Consider the following 25,342-nt stretch of genomic DNA (forward strand, 5'->3'; position numbering starts at 1 on the left):
CCTAAAATGATAAGCAATATCTATCTAAAACCATCAGCAAGAATCATCTGTAATGGAGATAAACTAGAAGCCTTTCCAATAAGATCACAGATAAGGAACGAAGCAAGGATGCCCATTATCACTACTATTAATCAGTATAGTACTAGAATGTTAGCCATAGCAATAAAAGAAGAAAAAACCCCAAAGGAATATAGAATAGGCAATGAAGAAACAAAACCATCACTCTTTGCAGATGATATGATGGTATACAAAGAAAACCCTACAGAATCAACTAAAAATTACTTGAAATAATTAACATCTTTAGTAAAGTCGCAGGATATAAGATAAGCCCACATAAATCATCAGCATTTCTTTATATGACCAACCAAGCCCAGTAGCAAGAGATAGAAAGAGAAATTCCATTTAAAATAACTATGAACAATATAAAATACTTGGGAGCCTACCTGCCAAGACAAACCCAGGAATTCTGTGAACACAATTTCCTCACAAAGTCAGATCTAAACAACTAGGAAAATATCAGTTGCTCATGGGTAGGCTGAGCCAATATAATAAAAATGACAATTCTGCCTAAACTAATTTATCTATTCAGCGTCATGCCAATCAGACTACCAAAAAAAATTTGATAGAGCTAGAAAAAATAACAACAAAATTCATCCAAAAGAACAAAAGATCAAGAATATGAAAGAAATTAAGGGAAAAAATACAAAGGAAGGTGGCGTAGCAATACCAGATCTCAAACTATATCATAAAGCAATAAGCATTAAGACTATCTGGTACTGAGTAAGAAACAGAGTGGTAGATCAGTTGAATAAATTAAGCATACAAGACACAGCAGTCAATGACCATAGTAACCTAATGTTTGATAAATCCAAAGAAAGACCCCAACTTTTGGGATAAAAACTCACTATCTGACAAAAATTTCTGGGAAAACTGGAAAACAATAGGACACAAACGAGGTATAGACCAACATCCCACACTGTATACCAAGATGGGTGCATGATTTAGATATAAAGGGTGACACCATAAGCAAATTATAAGAGCAAGGAATAGTCTGTTAGATCTATGGGGAAAGGAAGAATTCATGACCAAACAAGAGATAGAGAACATTATGAAATATAAAATAGATAATTTTGATTATATTAAACTAAAAAGCTTTTGTACAAATAAAACCAATGCAACAAAGATTAGAAGGAAAGCAGAAAGCTGGGAAACAATTTTTATAACAAGTGTCTCTGATAAAGACCTCATTTCTCAAATATATAGAGAACTGAGTCAAATTTATAAGAATACAAGCCATTCCCCAATTGATAAATGATCAAAAGATGTGAACAGGCCATTTTCAGATGAAGAAATAGAAGCTATCTATAGGCATATGAAGAAGTGCTTTAAATCACTTTTGATTAGAGAAATGCAAATTAAAACAACTCTGAGGTACCACTTCACACCTATCAGATTGACTAATGTGACAAAAAAGGAAAATGATAAATGTTGGACAGGATGTGGGAAAATTGGGATGCTAATGCACTGTTGGTGGAGTTGTGAACTGATCCAACCATTCTGGAGGGCAATTTGGAACTATGCCCAAAGGGCAACCAAACTGTACATACCTTTTGATACAGCCACTACGAGGTCTGTGTCCCAAAGAGATCATAAAAAAGGGGAAAGGACCCATATGCACAAAAAATAGCAGCCCTTTTTGTGGTGGCAAAATATTGGAAATGGATGCCCATCAACTGTGGAATGGCTGAACAAGCTGTGGTATATGAATGTGATGGAATACTATTGTGCTATAAGAAATGATGAACAAATGGACTTCAGAAAACCTGGAAAGACTTGTATGGTTTGATGCTGAGTGAAGTGAGCAGAATCAGGAGAATGTTGTACATAGTAACAGCCAAGTTGTGCGATGACCAACTATGAACGACTCAGCTCTTCTCAGCAACACAAGGATCCAAGACAAGTACAAAGGACTCACAAAGGAAAATGCTCTCCACGTCCAAATAAAGAACTGATGGGCTCTGAATGCAGACAGAAGCATACTTTTTCATTTACTTTATTTTTTAGTGTTTTTTTTTCATTTTGATCTGTTTCTTCTTTCACAACTGTGGCTAATATGGAAATACATTTTATATGCTAGCACATGTAAAACACGTATCAAATTGCTTACCATTTTCAGAAGGTGGAGGGGAAGGAGGGAGGGAGAAAAATTTGGAACTCAAAATCTTGTAAAAATGAATGCTAAAAATTGTCTTGACATGTCATTGGGGAAAAAATTAAATACTATTTTTTAAAAAGGAAATGTTTAGGTTAAGAATTTGCATTACACAAAGACCATCATTTCTGATGCGTTTTCCTCATACTCCTTCTCACACAACTGCTGCTATTTAGCCAGATCTCCATCTTCCAGGAAGGTAAAGAACACTCATGGGACAAGTGCAAAGGTGAGAGGAGACAGTGATGACCACCCATAACCTTTCCTGGGCTACTAAAGTCCAACAGCTCACGGTCTAGCAAATGCTGGTCTTTAGACTGAAAATCTGTCTTAACAGAGGAGGAAAACTGGCCATGCTTACTTCCATTTTAATCTTTAATTTTCCTGGGATAGTTTAGCATTTGATTCTACCAGCACTCATCTAGAAACACAAAGTCCTACAGGCCATTCCAAAGGACACCACCCTGTGAAGTTCATTCTCTCTACCTCTGTAGGTATTAATGTAGCTTGGCCTGGCAGGCTCTCACAGACACTAAGCAAACATTAGATCTGTACCCGAGCTGTCCATATTTGTTTATGATAATGAATGATTCATTTGATACAATAAAATGCCACCAATGAAGACTCAACCCACCGTGACTCTCTTGATCTCCCTTCACATAAGGCCACATGTGTCTGGAGTGGGCTAAGCCCCCTTACCCTGTTTCGGTCCACGTGTCAAGTGATTTAGCCCCCATTCAGGTTTTTTTTCTTGTCTTATCAAACTCTAATCTACTGGCTTCTTAAGGGGCAGTGGGAGAAAAACCTAAAGTGGCAAAACTCCCACTCCTTCTGAGAAACCTCAATTGAAATTGTGCTTCTTTTTTGAAAGTTGATTTCAGTAGCAAAGGGCATTCTGTAAACAGCTGGTGAAAATAGGCTTGAACTGAAAGGCAGCTTGCATTAAATTACACAAGAAAGTCTGATTTACCCTCGTGGGCTTCTTTGTAGTGCCAATCAAACCACTCCACTCCCAGGGGAGGCCCTCAAAACCAGGGGGGAGGAGGCAAAGGGGGAAAGGGCAATTTACATCCTTCAGAGACCCAACAGCCCAGCGGAGCTCTGGGGACCAAGCTGCCTGTGGCGTCTGCATCACAAACAGCTCCTCAGCAAACCCTCACCTGTACAAGGTCAGCTTGCAGGGTCAATATAAAATGTCCTCAATTGCTGTCCTCTCCTGCCCTTAGCTGTCAATCCCTGCTGAGTGCTGAGAGCAGCCTCAGGTGCCCCTCTTCCCTCCCTCCTCCAGAATCCATTCCTCAACGTCAGCTCATTGATCCAAGGATGTCGGGAGAGCAGCACTGAGAAACATGAGTGTGGAAGGCGCCATCAATCACTAAATGCCACAGGACGTAAGGAAGTGTGCATACAGTTTTGGTCCATCTCATTTTTGAGGCTAACACTTTCTCTTCCCTCCATTAATTACTCCAACACATCATTTAGGGTGAAGTGGCTCATTACTGGGATGGAATATGGTAGGAAGAGACATAAAGGTGGCACTCACATAAGACATCAAAAGCATTGGGAATTGAGAGCGCTGGAATCTCAAATATTTAGAAATCCCTAATAGTTTAGGCAATATTTATTTGCTGTATATGTTTTGCAATATTTTAATGTATCCTTTTTTAAAGGGAAAATATTTCCACTGGCATCGACAAACAGACAAACCATTGGTTGACTTTGGTAAGACTTTTATGTACACCTGGACACAGTTTCCAGACATCCTCAAAAAGCATATTTGGGGGGAAAAAAAGCATATTTGAGACACGGCTGAGATGATCAGTTGGCTGGAGGCAAATTGTGAATGAATGCTGGACACAGGAAACCCAGTTTCAAATACAGGCTCCGACACTCATGAGCCAAGTGACCAAGGTCAAGGTCAACTCATTTCTCTGAACTTCCATTTCCTCATTTATAAAATATGAATAATAACACTGGCACTATGTACATCACAGGGTTGCTGTGAGCAAAGAGCTCTTCAAACCTTGAAACAATATAAATGTGAGTTGTTATTATGATGAAGATTATCATACAAACAGCTCCAGGAAAGGGCAATGCTGTATACTGTTCAACAGAGAAGTCTGATGAAATGAAGACAAATGACAATATTCTCTAAAATGAACCTTATTGGAGGACGATTTATTTTTACCCGCTGTTCAGGGATGGGGACCAAAGCTTTTGGTCACAAATAGAAGGTTTAAGACTTTTAGCTTTTTTTTTTTACATAAATGGTGTGAGAGGAAAACAAAAAAAGAAAAAGAAAAAGGTAAGCACTCTGCTGATCCACGAATTTTCCAACACAGACACTTTAATGAAATTCATGACGATTTCACCTCCATTCATGCCTTCCTTTTCCATGCAATTGTTGTCAATGTCCTTCCATAAATCCTCCAAAGATGATCCATCCAACCTGGCATAGGCCTTCCTCTCTGTCTTTTAGATGTCAGTGACACCAGTGTAACTTTAGGGTTGTTGACTAGCATTATCCCTCACTTTTGCTCACATCTAGCCAAATCCAAACATCTTAGATGATATCTCTGTATCAATCCTAGCACACAAGTTACTGATGGAAACACATACAGCCTAATGATGCCTAACATGCCAGCCATCACCCTTTGGATCGCCAGCGCCCAACATGATGTCATTTATTGCCCTTTGGATCACTGGCACCCAATACGATGTTATTCATTTACCTTTGAATCACTGGCACCAACATGACATCATTCATCGCCCTCTGAATTGTGGGCGCCCAACATGACATCATTCATTCACTGCCCTTTGAATCACTGGCACCTAACATGATATCATTCATTGTCCTTTGGATCGCCTGTAAGTTTTGGTTCTTATGAGCTTTATGGTATTCCACAATTTATAGTTATCTAGCACTGCCAGGAGAAGAGTCATATCAAAAAGATGTGATGAAACTCACGCATCCTAGAAAAAAGGTCATGGGGCAAATCCTCCCCAGGACAGATGATTCTTACAGTGCAGGAGGACATATAAAGTAAATCAGGCCTTTTCAAATAAGCCATCTACTTTAAGAAATCCTAGTGGTTCTTTTTTTTTTTTAAATCCCCTAACAAAATAAATGGGACAGCTGGATAAGGCATGGGCCTGGAACCAAGAAGACTAGCCTCAGATACTTACTAGCTGTGTGACCCTGGGCAAGTCACTTAACCCTGTTTGCCTCCGTTTCCTCATCTATAAAATGAGCTGGAGAAGGAAATGGCAAACCATTCCAATATCTTTGAAAAGAAAATTCCACATGGGATCACCAAGAGCCAGACACATCAGAACCACAACAAAAATAAAATAAGTATCAGTTTTTATATTTTTAAAGAGAAATACAGAGAAATACACCTTATCCTTATAGGCTGTCAAGTCCAATCAAGCCAACAGGCATTTACGTGCCTACTATGTGCCAGGCCTTGTGCTAAGTGCAAGCAGGAAGCAGAGATGTCCTTCCCTGGCAGACAATCTTTAAAGAGCCTCAGAGGCCTCTTTGGCATACATCAATTTATATGCATATCAGTTTATGGCATACATGCCAATAGAGTTTTAGGTATAATATTTGTTAGATATATCAAGATGAGATAATTTTTGCATTTTGTGATTTGTTCTGAGAACTGCTATTAATGTTTGGTCATAAAATTTATATTTTTCTTTAAAAATGTTAAACATTTTTTTCCATAAATGAAACTCTTTTGAGGTGGTATGACAACATTATGATGCAAATCAATCAGAAAATAAGATCCTCTTAACATAACACAAATGCTCTTTAGGGACATTTGTGCTGGTAAGTGCAATCTACTTTACTAGACAGAATACTCAGCTACTCTGGTCAGTGCCCCAGCCTCACCTAGGAAAGCATCTTATTGGATACTCAAACTAAATCCATATAGAGTGTCACTGGAGAACTATCAGTTGTCCTTGATGAAGGACAGGGATGGCGTGAGGAAGTGACAGGCTTGAAGCATCATAGATTTAGAGGTAGAAGAGATTAACTGGTCCTCTAGTCCAAGCTCGCTCACTTACAGGTGAGTAAACTGAGGCTGTGAGCTCAAGTGTCTGACTCAAAATCACGTAAGAAATATGTAACAAAGCCAACACTGGAACCCAGATCCTGGGATTGCAAAACCAGGGCGCTTTCTGCCCATGGACAAATACTAACCCCTTATATGAACCCTCCACAATCTGTCCCTCGACCAGGCATCACAATAAATGGGAATAGGCCACAGACCATAGAAGCCCAGATTGAAGATTCAGAGCTAAAAGGGACCTCAGAAGCCATCAAGGCCAACCTTTCATTTTACAGATGGGGAAATTGAGGCTCAGGGAGATTAGGTCACTTGCCCAGGGTTGAATAGCTAGCAAGTGTCTGAAGGAGGGTTTGAACCCAAATCTTCCAAGTCTAGCGCTCTACCAGCTATACCCCAGTGCCACATGCTGGTACAAATGCTAATCAGGATTTTCTCTCTTCTCTTTGATCTTGCTCATTTTCTACAAGAAATGCTAAAACGTTGCAAAATGCCCAAGAGGTAGAAAACAAGGAAAGAAGGAGGACACCCCACCCCCAAATAATTCACATATAAGAGCTGGCAACACAGCTGTGAATTCAGTAAAGTCAGAATATCATCTGACTCTTGTGGGCTGCGAAACCAAACAATACAGTCAGACACTGAAGATTTTTCCCAGGCCAATCTCCAATGTCATCAGACTTACCACTTTGGCATTGAATTCAGGCAGCATGACACAGGTAGCTCCCACCCAGAGGGGACAAAGCAACTTGTTGACCACACCGTGGACGTGGTGCAATGGAAGGACGTGAAGGATCACATCATCTTTTTTCCACGCCCATTTGTCAACAAGCCCTGTTATCTGGAAGGAAGCACAAACAAGGCTTTGGAGTGCGATGAATGACAGGCAGACATCAAGAAGCATTGCTGTGACTTAAATAAAGAAAGCTCCTGGTTAACGGAGCTACAAGGCCCCTATCTAAAGCTACTAATGATTGTTAGCCTTTTAATCTGAAATACACATATTGTGTAATAAGCAAGTTTCCAGAGAAATGGTCACCAAAAATGATTAAAGAGAGAATAATGATTTAATTTAAAATATATCCTTAAAAAAACACACATAAATGAGAAATGTTAGAGCTGGAAGAAACTTCAAAGGCCATCTAAACCAACCTTTCATTTTACAGATGAGGAAAATGGTACTCAGGGAGTCACAAGGCTAATAAAGACCAGAGGTAGGATTTGAACTCAGGTGTTCTTGACTCCAAACTCAGCACTCTTTCTATACTGCCTCCCATATAATCACTATTTATTTAAAATATGTTTCTGCCACTTAATGCATATTTAAAATATGTTTCTGCCACTGAATGCATTTATTGCCTTAATCATTTTATTCTATCTTCCAAAATAATATTATTTGTTAATAAAAAATGATACATAACTGTATCTTTCAATCAATTAGGAAGCATTTATTAAGCATATATTATTTATTAACATGAATGTGCCAGGCACTGGGTTAGTGTGTGAGGAAATGAGAGCAAACACAAAATAATCCCCACCCTCAAGGAGACAACATGTACAAATACCTAGACAAAATTGGTACAAGTAAATTTGGTGTTGGGAAGGCACAAGCAGTTGAGGGGATCAGGAAAGGCTTCGTTTAGGTGATTCCTGAGCTGCATCCTAATGGAAGAGAGGGATTCTTTCAAGTTGAGGGTGGCACACAAGACAGCTGGCGCAAAGGCAAAGATGGGGGGGGGCATGCACCAAATATGAGGAACAGAAAGAACTGCTTGGTTGGACCAGAGAATGCAGATATGTAGGTAATGTGCAATGAGGCTGATAAGATAGGTTGGGGCCAGGTTGCAAACAGATTTAAAAGCCACACAGAGGAGTTATATTTTGTCCTGGAGAAAAGAGAAAGCCACAGGAATTTATGGAGTGGGGGAGTGACCTGGTCAGATCTGTGCTTAAAGAAGATCACTAGCAATTGTGTAGAAAGTGAAGAGATTACTCAGCTAAATGATTCAAATTGGTCGAGATCTAATTCAGCTAAGGGGGCAGCTAGAGGGGGCAAGTGGATCATGTGCCAGGTCTAGAGTCAGGAAGATCTGAGTTCAAATGTGGCCTCAGATACTTACTAGCTGTGTGACCCTGGGCAAGTCACTTCACCCTGTTTGCTTCAGTTTCTTCATCTATAAAATGAGCTGCAGAAGGAAATGGCAAACTACTTCCAGGGTCTTTGTCAAGAGAATCCCCACTGAGGTCACAAAGAGTCAGACATGACTGAACAACAACAATAATTCAGCTAAAACAGTGATGCCTTTATAGTTATCCTACAGAAAATTAAATGAATGGACCTCCAAGTTTGACCTCAGGTTATGAGCTCTAAGTCTAAGCCAGGGAACTCTGAGACAATAGTTGGCTAATCCCAAACCCTCTCCCGACTATTTCCCATGGGGGCAGATACTATAGCAACAACACAAACAGGTCAACTCACCACCGCTTTTAGATTCTGATGAGTACTTAGGACCCCTTTGGGTCGTCCTGTCGTCCCACTTGTGTAGATGATCATGGCCCCTCTATCTCTCCACTCTAACTGGGGAGCACGCTCTTGGGTTAGTCCATCAGCTTCTCCGTCATAGACCGTGGATGTAAGGGGCAAAAACGACACCCCTGTCTTGTTTACAATGGGCTTTAAAAGATCCACATACTCATGGCCAGCAATGACCAAAGAGCTCTGGGAGTCCTGAATGACATACTCCAGCTCAGGAGCTGGATGCTTCTTATACAGAGGAACCGCAATGCCTCCACTCATCCAGGATGCCCACTGGGCAATGACATAAGACACGTCATTGGAGCAGATGAAGGAGATCCTTTCTCCCTTAATGTCTCCACTGGGACAGTTGTGAATCTTGCATATTTCCTGGGACAAGCGAAGACTTCTATAGTAAAGGTCTTTGTATGTGTACTGTCCACGGTGGTCAACTAGGGCGAGCTTGTCGCCATATGCCAAGGCTCTGGTGAATACGGGAGTGATTTTTTCTGAATAGACTGCCCTGGTTGTGTGCAGATGGTTCCTGAGATGGCCATGTTTTTTGAGTCTTAAGGAATCTGGCCTATAATAGGCAAGAGCAGGAACCAGACGCTGGAATGACAAGATCATATGGAGAGGCTTCAAGCTGACAAACATTTCACTTAGATTTATCTAGGTACAAGGCTGTGAAAAGAAATATGAACAAACGTGTTACTAACTATGTTACTATCTATACAAACATAAATATTTTCCTCACCACATAAAAGAGGCAAATCTGAGTCAGAATCCTCTTAATTTTTAAAACCTTAAAGATAATATCAAAAGGAAATTCAGCTTAGTTTTCAAAGCTTAAGGTAACACCCACAAGTGAACTGCTGATACTTTTGCAATGCACTGTTTCTAAGTATTTAAATATTCACAGATGAATTCTTAGCAGTCTCTTCCCCCCTTTTCACCAGATGGACGATGAGCAGGGCCCAGAGCTGAAGAGGAGAAGATTGGGAAGGATCCTACTTAGGAAACTCCAGCATTTTCGATGATCCCAATTTTCTCCCTACCAAAAGCCCATTTTGCATGCCTATGTATCATGGCATACCAAGAGCTCAGAAGAATTAAACTCTCAGGAGAACTCTCAAAGAGGTGAAGAGATTCATGGTAGATGTAGGCAGACTGTAACAAGAAATGGTAGAAAAGTCATCATGAAGGACATGGACAACTGGAAAAGGAGGCATGTCAGTTGTATAGTAAGAATGATGGGTGGCCTGCGCACTGCATAGTATCCATAGTAAGTCAATTAATAAACATGTATTAAGCACCTACTATGTGCCAGGCCCTGTGCTAAGTGCTAGAGATACAAACAAAAGCAAAAAATAGTCCCTGACCTCAAGAAGCTTACAATCTAATGGGGAAGACAATATGTAAACAACAATGTATAAATAAGATATATATAGGATCAGTTGGAGATAATCAATAGAGGAAAGGCACTGGAATTAGGGGGAGAGTGAGAAAGGCTTCTAATAGATTGTGGGATTTTAGCTGAGGCTTGAAGGAAGTCAGGAGGCAGAGATGAGGCAGGAGAGAATTTCAGGCATATAGGACAGCCAGTGCAAATGCCCGGGGTTAAGGAGATGGACTGTCTTATGTGGGATGCAGCAAGGAGACCAGTCACTGGATTTCAGAGTACACATTTGGGGGAAAGTATAGGGTATAAGAAGACTTGAAAGATGGAGGAGGGGTAGGGAGGGCTAGGTTATGAAAGGCTTTGAATGCCAGAGTAGTCTATATTTGATCCCAGATGTGAGAGGAAGCCAGTAGAGTTTACTGAATAGGAGTTTGAACACACCTATGCTTTAGGAATATCACTTTGGCACCTGAGGGAAGAAGATGAACTAGAATAGGGACAGACTTGTGGCAGGGAGACAAACCATATTCTATTGAAAGACCTGGCAAAAGTACATTAGATGTAGCCTCCATGGAGGCATTAGGGAAAGATGTGGATACGAATTGCAAATAATGAGGAGACACTGATAGGCAGGTTGGTGGAAGGAGACCATATCCTGAGAGCACAGATCCCTGGACACATGGAAAAGTGGAATGTCCCACATCTATGTTTATGAACCTCACCCAGAAGACACATTAATTTAGGGGGTTTTTAAACACATGCCCAATAAACACCATATTCCACAATAGATTCAAACTAGACATATGACCTAAATATTAAAGATTAAATCTGGAGAGAAGTACATCATATTACCTCTAACAACTTTAGTGGGGAGGGGGAGGAAGATGAATGTTTAACCAAACGAGAGGTAAAGATGATAACAAAAGATGAAAGAGACATTTTTGATTACATGAAATTCTAAGTTTTTGGATGACTTTTTGTGGTAGCCAAAACTGGAAACAAAGTACACGCCCATTAATTGGAGAATGGGTAAACAAACTGTGGTACGTGAATGCAATGGAATATTGCTGTGCTATAGGAAACAATGAGCATGAGGAATACAGAGAAGCCTGGAAAGACTTATATGAACTGATTCAGAGAGAAGTAAGCAGAGCCAAGAAAACAATATACACAATGACTACAACTGTGTAAACAGAAAGAACCACCATCACTACCACCACCACCACCACTACTACTACTACTACTACTACTACTACTACTACTACCACACACAGACACACGCACTGGAAAATGAATGTTGTGAAATTACAAAGAACAAGCTTGAACACAAAGAAGACATACAAGAAGATACACCCCTCAACTCCTATGTAGAGGCTGGAGGAGGGGGGTGTCCACAAGTATGAAAAATTGAATATGATGCCGGTTTTCTCAATGTATTTACTAATATTTTCAATGTAGAGGATGGAGATCCTTTTTCAGTTCAATAAATCACTAATTTATTGATCAATTTTATTTTTTACACTTCTTCATTTTTTTTTAAAGTCTTTGTCATAATAGATGGCTAGGGAGAAGGTGAAAAATACAGGGGGAAATTTAGGTGATGTCAAAAAAAAGGATGTTAATTTAAAATTTTTTTAAAGAGAAAAGCTTTTGAATGAAAAAAAAATTAACACATCTAGGGTAAGAAGGGAAGTAGTCTATTAGAGAAAAAAAAATCTTTGGATTAAATATTTCTGATAAGATTCTGATACTCAAGCTATAGATTCAACAAACAGAAATGTGTAAGACCAAATGCCATTCACTAATATATGTCTCCAAAGGAAAACAATGTTCAAGAAAAAGAACTGCAAACTATTAACAATCATTTAAAATAATGCTCCAAATCACTAATAAGAGAACTGCCTATCCAAATGATCTTGAGGCTGTTTCTCACACTCATCAAATTGCCAGAGATGACAAAAGATATGAGCAGTCAATGTTTCCGTAGCAGACGATGGAAAGATAGGCACACTAAATACACCCTTGGTGGAGCGGTGAATCAATCCAATAGTTCTGAAAAACAACTTGGAATCATACTAGGAAAGTGACTGGAATGTTTAGGTTTGACTAAGAAGCACTGTTAGGAAAATACCCTAAGAAGGTTAATGATAAAAAAGAAAAGTCCCATATACACCAAAAGAATTACAGCAGCACTTTCTGTGATAGCAAAGAACTGGAAAAAAAATCGATGCCTATCAATTGGAAAATGGATAGGCAACCTGGGGTACATAAATTTAATGGAATATTACTACATCCAAAGGAACAATATACATAATATAGAAAAGCATGAAAAGATTTCAATGAACTGATGCAAACTGAAGTAATCAAAACCAGGAAAACAATATATACAATGACCACAACAGTGGAAATGGAAAGAATAACAACAAAGTAATCAAAACTGAATGTTGTGACATGATGATGACCAAGCTTGCCTCCAAAGAAGAAATATGAGATATCATGTCCCTCTGCTTCTCTGCTGACATGTAGGTCCATGGGTGCGAAACTCTGCATACAACGTCAGACTGCTTTTGATAAGCTGATTTGTTGTTCAGTCTTTTCAGTCATGTCTGACTTGGCGACCCCTTTTGGGGTTTCCTTGGCAAAGATACTGGAGTGGCTTGCCATTTCCTTTTCCAGTTCATTTTACAGATGAGGAAATTGAGGCAAATAAGGTTAAGTGACTTTCCCAGGATCACTCAGCTGGCAAGTATCTGAAGCCAAACTCAAACCCAGGAAGATGAGTTTCCTTTAGGTCCTGTGCTCTACCTACTTTGCCACCTAATTGCCCTGATAAGCTGATCAGTTTTGCTGGTTTTCTTTCTTCCCCTTTTTTCTTCTTCTTTGTTATAAGGGATGGTTTTCAGGGAGAGGTAAGGATACATTGGAAAATGGAGGTAATATAAAAGTCAAGATTAATAAAATTTATTTAAAAAACACTTACATAATAAAACTGCTAAGCAACAAAACCAAGACGCTAATAAAGTAAAATACATTAGAGGTAAGTTTTGAATGATTAAAACAGAGGCAAAGGGGGCAGCTAGGTGGCGCAGTGGATAGAGCACTGGCCCTGAAGTCAGGAGTACCTGAGTTCAAATTCGGCCTCAGACCAAACACTTGACACTCTTACTAGCTGTGTGACCCTGGGCAAGTCACTTAACCCCAATTGCCTAAAAACAAACAAACAAAACAAAACAAAGGCAAAAATAAAACCTTGTTGGATAATATGAATAACCTTTCTAAAGAAAGCTAAACTCTTCTCATCAAGGGACTCAAATGAGTAGATAAAGAAATGTGCCTTTTTTCATCTTCAGCATTACAGGAATAGTCATGCTTCCTACTATCACATGATAATGCAGTAAATGGCAATTTAAAAAATCATGTGAATTTTTATGCTAGAAGGGTGGCATTTACTTTTAAAAAGTTCAAATGCCATGCCAAATGATAGATTGACACCCTCCTCCCAATACTTAACAAACCTCTTGCCCTTTACAACTTGACTGCAACCTACCATTCCCATTTCATGATCCATCATTCCTGTTCTTATTCTCTGTGGTCCAGCTAAACAGGATTCTTATTCTTCCTCATACGACACACTCCATTTCCCAGCCCCATGTCTATGCACTATTACCCTCTGCCTGGAATGCCCTCCCACCCTACCTTCGCCACTTAGAATCCTTTGGTTTCCTTCATGGTTAAGTGTAAGCACCACCTTTTCCATAAAACCTTTCCTCATTTCCCCAACCGTTCATGCCTTCCCATATACACATATGTATGTATGCGTGCATGTATGTATGTATGTACGTATGCACGTACGTACGTACGTACGTATGTATGTATGTATGTATGTATGTATGTATGTATGTATGTGTATGTGTGTGTGTGTGTGTATATATGTATGTGTGCATATGTTTCCACTGACATAATGTAAACTCCTTGAACTAAGGCAGGAACAGTTTCATTATCACCTTTGTCCGGCACTTTTAAAAGGTTTCTTGATTGACCTACTGGTTACTCTGATGGATCCACGATTTCATCAGTGTGGGTTGTCTCTTGACCAGTACAGATTATAATACATGTGCTCCTTCTTGACCTATGTGACCCATGTCTAGGTCTTTCTGTAATTCACCTAACAAGAGCCATCACCTATCCCCCATACCCCAACACACACACACACACACACACTGGGGGTCTCCCTCAGGTTTTTTAATATTATAACACCGATGTTGTCCATTTGTTATCCCACCGAAAAGCAACCTAATTAAAGTGGCAAGTATCTAGCACAAGTGAGGGCTTGCCAGGAGGGCACAAGAGCTGGCTGCCTTTCATCCGGAATCCTTTGGTGAGCCAGAGAGAACGCTGACCTGGGAATGCTGCCCCCAAAGCCTCCTACAGCTCCTTCTGATTTTCCCTATTAGCCAAATTTAGCCTGATGACATGAGTGTAATTTGTGCACATCCCACTGGACACAGGATCCTGCCACAGGGCAGTTCTTCCCACGGTGAATGCTACGCTAGAAGGTAATTAAGTGGATATGTATAAGTCTCTTTGCAAAGTACTTATGGAGAAGGTGGGAGTGGAGGACTTCTCCTAATTACTTATGTACCAGTAACAGTCTACAAATGAAGTTTAACTTAAAAGTTCAAAAAATCAAGCTGGCCTCTTGTTACCTAGAGCATTAGAACCTTATTTCCATGGAGAGCAAAAGTGAAAACATTGCATTCTCAATGTGAATAGCTTAACTTTGCCAGAATCTATCAGGGTACTGCACCCCCTATTCTACCAACCCTTTCAGGAATCTCTTCTTCCTTCCAGACCATCCTCTAACAGGAAAAATGAAAGGCATATTCACCATCCCAAGACTTGCTAGAGAAGGCATAGGTAACCTACTGCTCATTATGAGCTAACCAGTTCAGAGAATAATCTGTCCCCTCTCCCACCCATCCCACCCCCCAACCCATCTTTCAGGCAGAAGTCAATGACAATCACCAAGTGTCTAGTATGTGCCAGGCATTGTGCTAAGTGTAGGGATACAAAGAAAGGCAAAAAGCAGTCCCTGCCCTCAAGGAGCTCGCAATCTAATGAGGAGACAACATGCAAACAAATATGGACAAACGAAATATAAAGAGAAAAAAAATGGAGACAGTCATCACAGAAAAGTCACTAGCATTAAGGGGGCCCAGGAAAGGCTTCTTGTGGAAGGTTAAATTTTAGCTGAGGCTTGAAGGAAGCTGACAGGTGAGGAAAGGAGGGAGAGAATTCCAGACGTGGGAGACAGCCACTGAAAAGGCCCAGAGTCAGGAGATGTACTGAGCGTCCTGCTCAGGCCAGTGTCACTGGATCAAAAGGTAGGCAAGAGCAAATTATGAAGGGCTTTGAACACCAGACAAAGGGTTTTATATTGGATCCTGGAGAGGACAGGAAGTCAATGGAGTATGTTACTGAAGAATCTGGGATAGGCCAAGGTCAGCTAAAATTAACTGGGTTTTATCAACTGAACTGTTCTAAGAAGAGGGTGGTAGTAGACAAGATCCAACAAACAGGTTCTGGGAACAGATGTGAAAGAATGAGGGGAGGGGTTAGGTCCAACACACAGAAATTATAGTCAAAGATGAGGGCCAGGAGATGGGACAGAATGAAAGGGTCTGTTCATTGGAATAGGTAAGCCATATGGCACTGGGGTATTTACAGGCAAGAACCAGGAACAGACAGATGTATAGTTAAAAGGACAGGTCACAGTTGGAGAAGCAGAGAGGAGACCAAGGGAGGAACCAGGACATGGCCAAAATCGAGGGGCTACTGTCGAGATCTCTCCAAGCAGAGCCATTTGTGCTAACAAAGGATTCTCCTTTAACAAGAAAAGCTCTTCCACCCCAGCCTTACAGAAGGACAAGACCTCCACTCAGGTAAATTTCCTTAATCTCTTTAGCAAAAGCCAGAGGAAGCACTATATTCTCCGGGTAAGTGGAAAGTTTTAGGGACAGCTCAGCGGTGCCATAGTGCATAGAATGCTGGGCCTGGAGCCAGGAAGACTCATCTTCATAAGTTCAAATCTGGCCTCAGACACTTAGTGTGTGATCCTGGGCAAGTCACTTCACTTTGCTTGCCTTGGTTTCCTCATCTGTAAGATTAGCTGGAGAAGGAAATGGCAAACTACTCCAGTATCTCTGCCAAGAAAACCCCAAATGGGGTCATGATGAGTTGGAGATGACCAAGATGGCTGAACAACAACAGATGGACAACATATTTATTCCTGAAAGGGTTTCACATTCCCCACCCCCACCCCAACACCAAGCTTGGGGCTAATTCTTACTACACTAAAAACTGGACAAAGAGGACAGATGGACAGACCCAGAAGATGAAAGAAGTTGTCCAGATAGAAGGAATAAGTTGACCCTTACCTCTCAAGTTTCAAACTAAATTTCTAAAAGTCTAAATGATTCCTTCACACATATGTCAGACCTTCAAAATTCCACCAGGATGGTCAGCAACGAGAGAGAAGGGGAGAGGGAAAGACAGGTAAGATACCTTCGGGTCAAGTCTTCCTGTCCTGGGCTTTCTCTAACAAGGCCCCAGAAACCTCTTCACCTGGAAGGCTTGCTCCACCCCTGGACTTCACACCCTGGAAGTACCCCACTCTCCCTTTGATTGGCTGGTTCCTCCCTGACCCTCCACTTTAAGGAGGAGGCCCAGGTTAGCCATATGTTTATGGTTGCACTCTTGACTCTCCCAGATATGCTCAATGGGCACCTTCATCTATTCATTCCTCTCCCTGTTCAGCTCCCCTTGACATGATGTCTTCTCCCACTACAATGTGAAGCCCCTTGAAGGGAGAGACCGTCTTTCTTCTGGCTTGTATTTGTATTCCCAGCACTTGGCATACTGCCTAGCAATAGTAAGCACTTAATAAATGTTTGATGACTTGAAGGTTGGACGCTCAAGTTTGCAAACAGAACTCCTCTTTTAAAACAGAAAATCTGGTTCCTAGTTCAAAAAGATCTAGGAGGAAAATCACTAATAAAAAGGGAAATACAAACCAAAACACCTCTGGGGTTTTATTTCATGTGCAATAAATTGGCGAAGATGACCAAAAAACAGCAATAGTCAGCACTGGAGAAGCTGCAGGAAAACAGGCACACAAATACCTTGTTGGGGGACCTGCAAAGTGGCCCAACCATTTTGGAAAGCAATTTAGAACTATGCTTTTAAAAAGTAACGATGATCACTAGGGTGGAAAGAGCAGGGATTCACCTGAACTCCCCCCAAATCCCCTTCAAACTTTAAATAACACCTCCAAATGAATTCTGGAGCAGCAGAACCCACAAAAGGACAGAGTGAAACAATTTTCCAGCCCAAAACAACTTAGAAGTTCAGTAGGAAAGGTCTATCATGAGGGGGCGAGAGCGGAGCACAGGCTGTACCTCAACAAACCAGCAGCAGGCCTTGGGGACAACGGGACCAAGAGCAGCAGGGCTACTTCCAAAGCTCTTAGCCCGACTGGCTCAGAGACAACTGGTTGGAAGGGGATTACAGGGGTCCCTTTGCGGGCAGTGGGTGCAGGACTCTATTGTATTGCCCATACTCAGATCTGGGATACAGTCCTGGGTTGCAGTCCCAGGGTGAGGAGGAGCACTAGCTTGCAGTGGCAGTGAAGCGGGAATACTGGTCACCTGCAGGGCAGAAGAGAGTGCCTGTGGTCACTCAAAGATCAAAGCACAGGCCAAGAGAGCAGTCAACACACTTCTCCTTAGATCATACCACTTTGGAAGAACCGAAAGCTTACAGAACCTCAGAACTAGCTGCACAAAAACATCTGGAGCTTGAACCAGTGTCCCTGCACCTTGGGAACAGAACCCAACTTTAAAATGTAAAGTTAAAAGTCAAGAAATAGGCTGGGGAAAAAAAAAAGAAATAGGCTGGAAAAAATGAGCAAACAACAACAAACAACAACAAAGAACCTGACCATAGAAAGTTACTATGGTGACAGGGAAGCTCTAAACATAAACTCAGAAGAAGACAACAAAGTCAAAACTGCTCTATCCAAAGCTTCAAAGAAAAAGGTGAATTGGTCTAAGACCCCAAAAGAATTCCTGGAAGAGCTCAAAAAGGATTTTAAAACTCAAATAAGAAAAGTAGGAAAAATTGGGAAAAGAAATGATAAAGATGCAAGAAAATCATGAAAAAAAGAGTCAACAGGTTGGGGAAGGAGATACACACACACACACACACTCACACACACACACACACACACTAAAGAAAATAACAACTCAAAAAACAGAATAGATCATGGTAAAAGAGGCACAAAAATCCAATGGAGAGAAGAATGCCCTAAAAAGTAGAATTGGCCAAAGGGAAAAGGAAGTACAAAAGCTCACTGAAGAAAATTAATTCCTTAATGTGAAAATATGTTTAATAAGAATGTACATGCATAGCCTATATCAGATTGTGTACCACTTAGGGAGGGTGGTGGGGAGGAAGAGGGAGAAAAATTTTAACCTCAAAAGCATATGGAAGTGATTGCTGATAAATTAAAATAAATTAAATTTAAAAAAAAGAAAAAATAAAGAAGCAGGACATCAAGGTAAAAAAAAGAAAATTAATTCCTTAAAAATTAAAATCGAGCAAGTGGAAGCTACTGATTCCATAAGATATCAAAAAACAATAAAACCAAATCAAAAGAATGAAAAGATAGAAGAAAATGTGAAGTATCTCACTGGAAAGTAGATCAAGAAGAGATAATTTTAAAATTATTGGACTACCTGAAAGCCATGAGAAGTAAAAGAGCCTGCACATCATCTTCCAAGAAATCATCAAGGAAAACTGCCAATAGAAATTGAGAGAATCCACCACTCACCTCCTGAAAGAGATCCCAAAATGAAAACTCCTATGAATATTATAGCCAAATTCCAGGGCTCAAGGAGAAAATACTGCAAGCAGTCAAAAGAAACAATTCAAATATTATGGAGCCACAGTCAGGAAAACACAAGATTTAGCAGCTTCTACATTAAAGGATTGCAGGGCTTGGAATATGATATTCTGGACGGCAAAGGAGCTAAGATTACAACCAAGAATCACCTACGCATCAAAACTGAGCATAATCCTTCAGAGGAAAAGGTGCATATTCAATGAAATAGAAGACTTTCAAGCATTCCTGATGAAAAGACCAAAGCTGAACAGAAAATGTGACTTTCAAATACAGAACTCAAGAGAAGCCTAAAAAAGTAAACAGGAAAGAGAAATCATAAAAGAGTTGGTAAGTTTAAACTGTTTATATTCCTCTATGGGAAAATGATATTTATGACTCCTAAAAACTTTCTCATTATTAGGGCAGTTAGGAGTATATATAGACAGAAAGCAGAGGTGTGAATTGAATATGATGTAATGTATCTAAAAAAAATTAAGGGGTGAGAAAGAGGAATGCACTGGAAGAAGGTAAAAGGGAGAGGTAAAATGGGAGAAATTATCTCACATAAAAGAGATATGAAAGCGCTTTTACAATAGACAGGAAGATGGGAAAGGTCACAGGGGGAGCATGTGAATCTTACTCTCTTTGGAATTGGCTCAAAGAGGAATAACATACACACTCAGTTGGATATAGAAATCTATTTTAACCTACAGGAAAGTAGGAGAGGAAGGGGATAAAAGAAGAGGTGTGGGGGGCTGATAGAAGAGAGGGTAGATTGGAGGAGGGGATAGTCAGAAGCAAAATACTTTTGATGATGGATAGGGGAAAAGGAGAGAGTAGGATAAACAGGGAAAATAGGATGGAGGGAAATATACACTAATCATAAGTGTGAAAAAAATTTGATAGCAAGTTTCTCTGATAAAGACCTCATTTCTCAAATATATAGACAATTAAGTCAAATTTATAAAAATAAGAGCCATTCCCTAGTTGATAAATGGTCAAAAGATATGAACAGACAGTTTTCAGAAAAAGCAATCAAAGCTATCTATAGTCATATTAAAAATGTTCTAAATCACTGATTAGAGAAATGCAAATTAAAATAATTGAGGTACTACTCCACACCTATTAGATGGGCTAATATGACAGAAATGGAAAATTATGTGGGAATGAGATGTAGGAAAATTGGGACACTAAGGCATTGTTAATGGAACTGTGAACCAATTCAACCATTCTGTAGAGCAATTTGGAATTATGCCCAAAGGGCTATCACATGATGCATATCCTTTGAGCAATATCACTAGTAGGTCTATATTCCAAAGAGATAAAAAACAAAAAGGAAAAGGACTTACATGTACAAAAACATTTATAACAGCTCTTTTTTAGTGCCAAAGAATAGGAAATTGAGGGGGATGCCCATCAGAATGGCTGAACAAGTTGTGATATGATTGTGATGGAATGATATTGTAGTATAAGAAATGATGCTCAGAAAAACCTGGAAGGACTTACATGAACTGATGCAGAATGAATTGAGCAGAACCAGGAGAACATTGTACATAGTAATAGCAATACTGTACAACGGGTCAACTGTGAACGACTTACCTATTCTCAGCAATACAATGATCTAAGATAATTCCTAAAGTACATATGATGAAAAATGCTATCCATCTCCAGAGAAAGAACTGATAGAAACTCAATGCAGATTGAAACATACTTTTTTTTACTTGATTTTTCTTGGTTTTGGTTTTTTTTTGGTCTGACTTTTCTTTCACAGGGTGACTAATATGAAAATGTTTTGCATGACTGCATATGTATAACCTATATCAAATTGTTTGCCTTCTCAATGAGGGCGGAGAAGAGGGAGGGAAGGAGAGAATTTGAAATTCAAAATTTTAAAAAACAAATATTTGCAGTTGTTTTTACATGTAATTTGGGAAAAATAAAATATTAACTTTTTTTAAAAAAGTAAATAAAATATCCATACCTTTTCATCCCACTGCATGGCATATACTCCACAGAGGTCAAAGATAGGACAGGTCCTATATATACTAAAATCTCGATAGAACTTAAGAACTTTACATGGTAGCAAAGAATTGGAAACAAAAGTAGGACTCAATCAATTAGGGAATGGATAAACAAACTTGTAGTAAATGTATATAATGGATATTGCTGTGCTCATAAAAATGGAGACTACAAAGAATTCAGAGAAGCATAAGAAGACTTATATGAACTGATGAAGATTGAAGTAAGCAGAACCAGGAAAACAACATAAACAATGACAACAACAATGTAAAAAGAAAGAACAAAAATATGAAACTGACACTGGGTAATTACAATGATCAGCCTTGGCCCCAAAGTTGAAAAAACGCACCTTCCTCACCTTCACTGAAGTAATAGAGAACTATGGGTAACACTGCATATGTTGTCAGACATGGTTGATATGTTGGTTAATATCACTGATCTGGGTTTTTTTCCCCCTCTTTTTCATATTTTTCAACTAGCTGGACAGGAGAGGAAGGAGGAGTCTATTTGGAAGTGAATGTAATATCAAAGCAAAACAGCATCAATAAAATAAGATAGAAAAAAATTTAATAAATAAATGGCTGAGGATGCTAGACAGCTCAGCATAATTTCAAAGGACAATGATAACGCATGATAACTTATTCTGCTCCCTACAAACCAAGAACAAGATGTCACCTAAACAATTTACCTTCACCCTTAACTCACCTCTGTCTCTTTGTCTTCTTACTATGTCCATCTCTCACTTCCTCTCAGGCTCTGTGGCTACATCTCTGATGTCTGGTGTCTCCTGCTGTGCTTTTTTTTCTCTCTATTTCTTTCTCCTCTTACTTATTTTCTCATAGCACAGAATTGAAATATGTGTATTATTGTTGGCCATGTAGATATTGAAGAGTTTTTTGTTCTTAATTTTTAAAGCTAGTAAGTAGAACAAATGTTATTAATTTCTCTATCTAAAGCTCTTGCTCACCCCAAAAAGTAAATTAAATTGCTTTTTGCTTATCTATAGCCTTCTCCAGAATTATTTCTCTGGGTCAGTGGGCCTTGGTGGAAAAAAGGATTCCCATCTCTGACCTAACCAAAAGTAACTGCTACCTCTAGCCTCCTAGAAAGGTTGGGAGAAGATGAACAGTTAAGATGCTCTACTCTTCCCTTTCCCCAAAGGCAATGCAGATAACTTCTGAGGCAGAATTTTGGCAAAAAACAGAAGTACACTTATACAAACCCTATTTATAGCTTCAACAATGCTGCTTTGAACATTATATGGGGTTCTTACTTCTTACAGCTAAAGTCACATTATCTCACCAGGCTCTACCAAGTATATGGTTACTGAAATAGCCAACATTTAAATGAGTGAGATTCTGACACACAGAACCGAATTATGTCTGAGGCTTAACAGAGTAATGGCGTATTGGAAGCGAAAAAGTACTATAATTTTTTAAAGTCACATTAACATATATGTTTTGCCCCATTAAAAAAAAGTTTCAAAATGCATTGCTACTTTCCACAAACCCCTTGAATTTTTTTTTTAACAGTAAAGAAAATCTCCATGTTATAAGGAAATATCTGGGGTGGACTTCAGAAAAGAAGACGACAGGAAAAGCAATAAACACACAGGATATTTTTGTGGAAAGAAAGTAAGAGTGAAAACCAACCATGATAGCTTAACATGCTTTCCACTCTCATGCCTAACAAATTCTTACAAATCCTTTGGTATTTGCTTTCCAGGCTGGAGAGATATATGAAAACAGAGTGAGCCTACAAATAGAAAACAGAATACTACAGTCTTTCTAGGTTATGGCTTCAAGGACAGATTCTTGCTGATGAAAGAGAAAGAGAGATGTTAACAGGGGTGTTAATTGGAAGACACTCCACTTAGCAGAGGCAAGCTAAGAAGCCCAGTTTTCTTGGCAGCCAGCTCACTGTTCCAACCCAAGGTCTGTACAATGGAGTGAAATCCTATCAGATTATTCCATTTGTCCCTGTAAGGCACAAAGAGCAGGTGCTGGCTGCAATGTCACAACTCAGAGACTCCAAAAATTACATTATCCTTTTTTCACCATGGAATCCTTCCAGACTAACTAGAACAAGGAGCTTCAACATGACCCGGTCCAATGCTCTTGAAAGACTTCAGAGAACTGGCTTGGCCACTACCATAAGAAGCAAGGCATGTTGCCCATTATTTAATCTGGTTGTTACAGAAGCTACAATGAGCTAACTGGCCAGTAACGAACTGGAGCTCTAGGTTGTCTTGGGCAGTTTATTTGAGAGCACTGATCTAGAACTGGAAGGAAGGGCTCTCCCTGAGTCTCAGCTTCCTCATCTGTAAAATGAGGGCTTTGAGCTACATAATCTTTTGAACTAGACAATTCTAAACTGTGATCTAATGAGCCTCCAACTCAGAAAGGTCTGTCTTCTATTTCCAGGTCTGGTGCTAACTGACTATGTGACCTGCATGTTTCCTGGTAAATCAAACGAAAGGGGCAGGCCAGCTGACTACCTTCCACTTCTAATCCTATATTTTCCCATAACTATACTAGGCTCTTAACACTGATTTCCTTTGGAACTCCTAGTAAATCTTGAGAGTAAAAATCTCCTGGATAGATTTCCCCATTAAAAAAAATGAAAATGACATCAATAACCTTTCCCAGTAGCTATGATGGGGAATTAAGTGATGAGAAAGAACTCTTAAAAGTGATGACATTATAAATGATCAGGCATTTCATAAATCGCATTCAGACCTCAAGAGCAAATTAAAGTGACACCCCTAGAAGGGTATGAAATGCAGATTCAAATCCAGACTTACTGGAACAAATGATATAAATGCCACAGTCCACACTCTGGCTTGAGTGGATGCTGCAAAAATCACTTGAAAAATATCATAGCTGGCACACTGAAGGTTTTGTGGGGACAGCTAAGATCTAAGTTTGCATAGAGCGAAATGAAGCATGTTGGGGCCAGGGTACCAAATGTCACACCTTCAAATATACCCCTGGACAACTCTGCTCGGCAGAGATATAATCTGGTGTCACAGGAAAAGGGACAGACTCATTGACAGCGACGTTGCAGTGTCAGAGAGTAATTCAGGCGCAAAACACGGCAAAATAAGGAGATGCATTAGCGTTCCAGGTTCAGCACTCACTAGCCATGTGAGAACCAAGACAAGTTAATTTACCTCTTCAAGACTATTTCCATATTTGTAGAATGAGGATACCACTCCCACTACTATCTCCCTCACAGAGTGGTGAGGAAGAAAGAGCTTTGTAAATCTTTAATGGCTAGATAAGTGTGTGCTGCTGCTATTAAGTATTAGTGGGAAAGGAAGAACAAATTTAGGCCTGATGTCAGGAACAACTTTCTACTAATGAGAGCTGCCAAAGAAAAGAGCACCAATAAAACACAAAAACACACACAGAGAACAAAATTTTTAAAAAGCTTTATTCAATTAAAAGGGTGACACAAACATACTAGGCAGTTTTGTTACTACCTTGTTAAATTTAGCATAAACTTAAAAAAAAAAACTATATAAGGGAAGGTGGTGGTTTCAAATACATTCCTCTTCTGTCTTCTTTGTATACTGCAATTTTGTGTTTATTTGATGATTGTTAAGTTCATAATTAAAAAGAAATCAAAAGAGACCACTAGAGCTATGAAAATTGAAAATGGCAGCCTCCCACCAGAGGTCTAAGCAAAGGCAGAATCACCATGCGTCAGAAATGCTGAAGATAGGATTCTTGTCCTATTACACCAGATATCATCTGAGGTCCCTTACAATTCTAAGATTCTGTAATTATCATCCTTACCATTACTATTATCATTGAGAAGGAGAGAGATGAGGAAACTCCTTCTACCAATGGTGGTCAGCACCTTCTCAAAGAGAATTTCCTGAAACAAGCTAAGTGACTTGTCCAGGGTCACACAGCCAGAGTATATTGGGGACAGGACTTGAACCCAGAGCTTCCTGGCTCTGAGGCTGGCTCTCTCTTACACCATATAGCCTTTCACAATGACTATGATGACGATGGTGACAAGGATGACAACAACAAAGATATTTTATTTAGACTGAAAGATCACCCAAATGCTGCTGACATAGCACACTTGGATTTCAGGAAGGCATCTGACCAAGTTTTTCAAGATATTCTTATGGGTGGCTATATAGACGATAGTATAGTTAGGAGGA

At 39.7% G+C, this 25,342-nt stretch overlaps 1 protein-coding gene across 2 annotated transcripts in view; it reads right to left on the reverse strand.

Annotated features, from left to right (window-relative positions):
- Positions 1–25,342, reverse strand: part of ACSF3 (acyl-CoA synthetase family member 3) — a 234,265-nt gene that overhangs the window by 185,937 nt on the left and 22,986 nt on the right. For both annotated transcript variants that reach the window (XM_020989140.2, XM_020989142.2), the window contains exons 2-3: positions 8,768–9,487; positions 6,974–7,129 (exon numbers count right to left, since the gene is read on the reverse strand). In XM_020989140.2, coding sequence (XP_020844799.1) covers positions 6,974–7,129; positions 8,768–9,460 — 849 coding nt within the window. In that variant the 5' untranslated portion in view covers positions 9,461–9,487. The remainder of the gene's footprint in view (positions 1–6,973; positions 7,130–8,767; positions 9,488–25,342) is intronic.

The sequence above is a fragment of the Phascolarctos cinereus genome, unplaced genomic scaffold, assembly GCF_003287225.1.
Source record: "Phascolarctos cinereus isolate Bilbo 61053 unplaced genomic scaffold, phaCin_HiC Scaffold_2;HRSCAF=192, whole genome shotgun sequence".
Lineage (NCBI taxonomy): Eukaryota > Metazoa > Chordata > Mammalia > Diprotodontia > Phascolarctidae > Phascolarctos > Phascolarctos cinereus.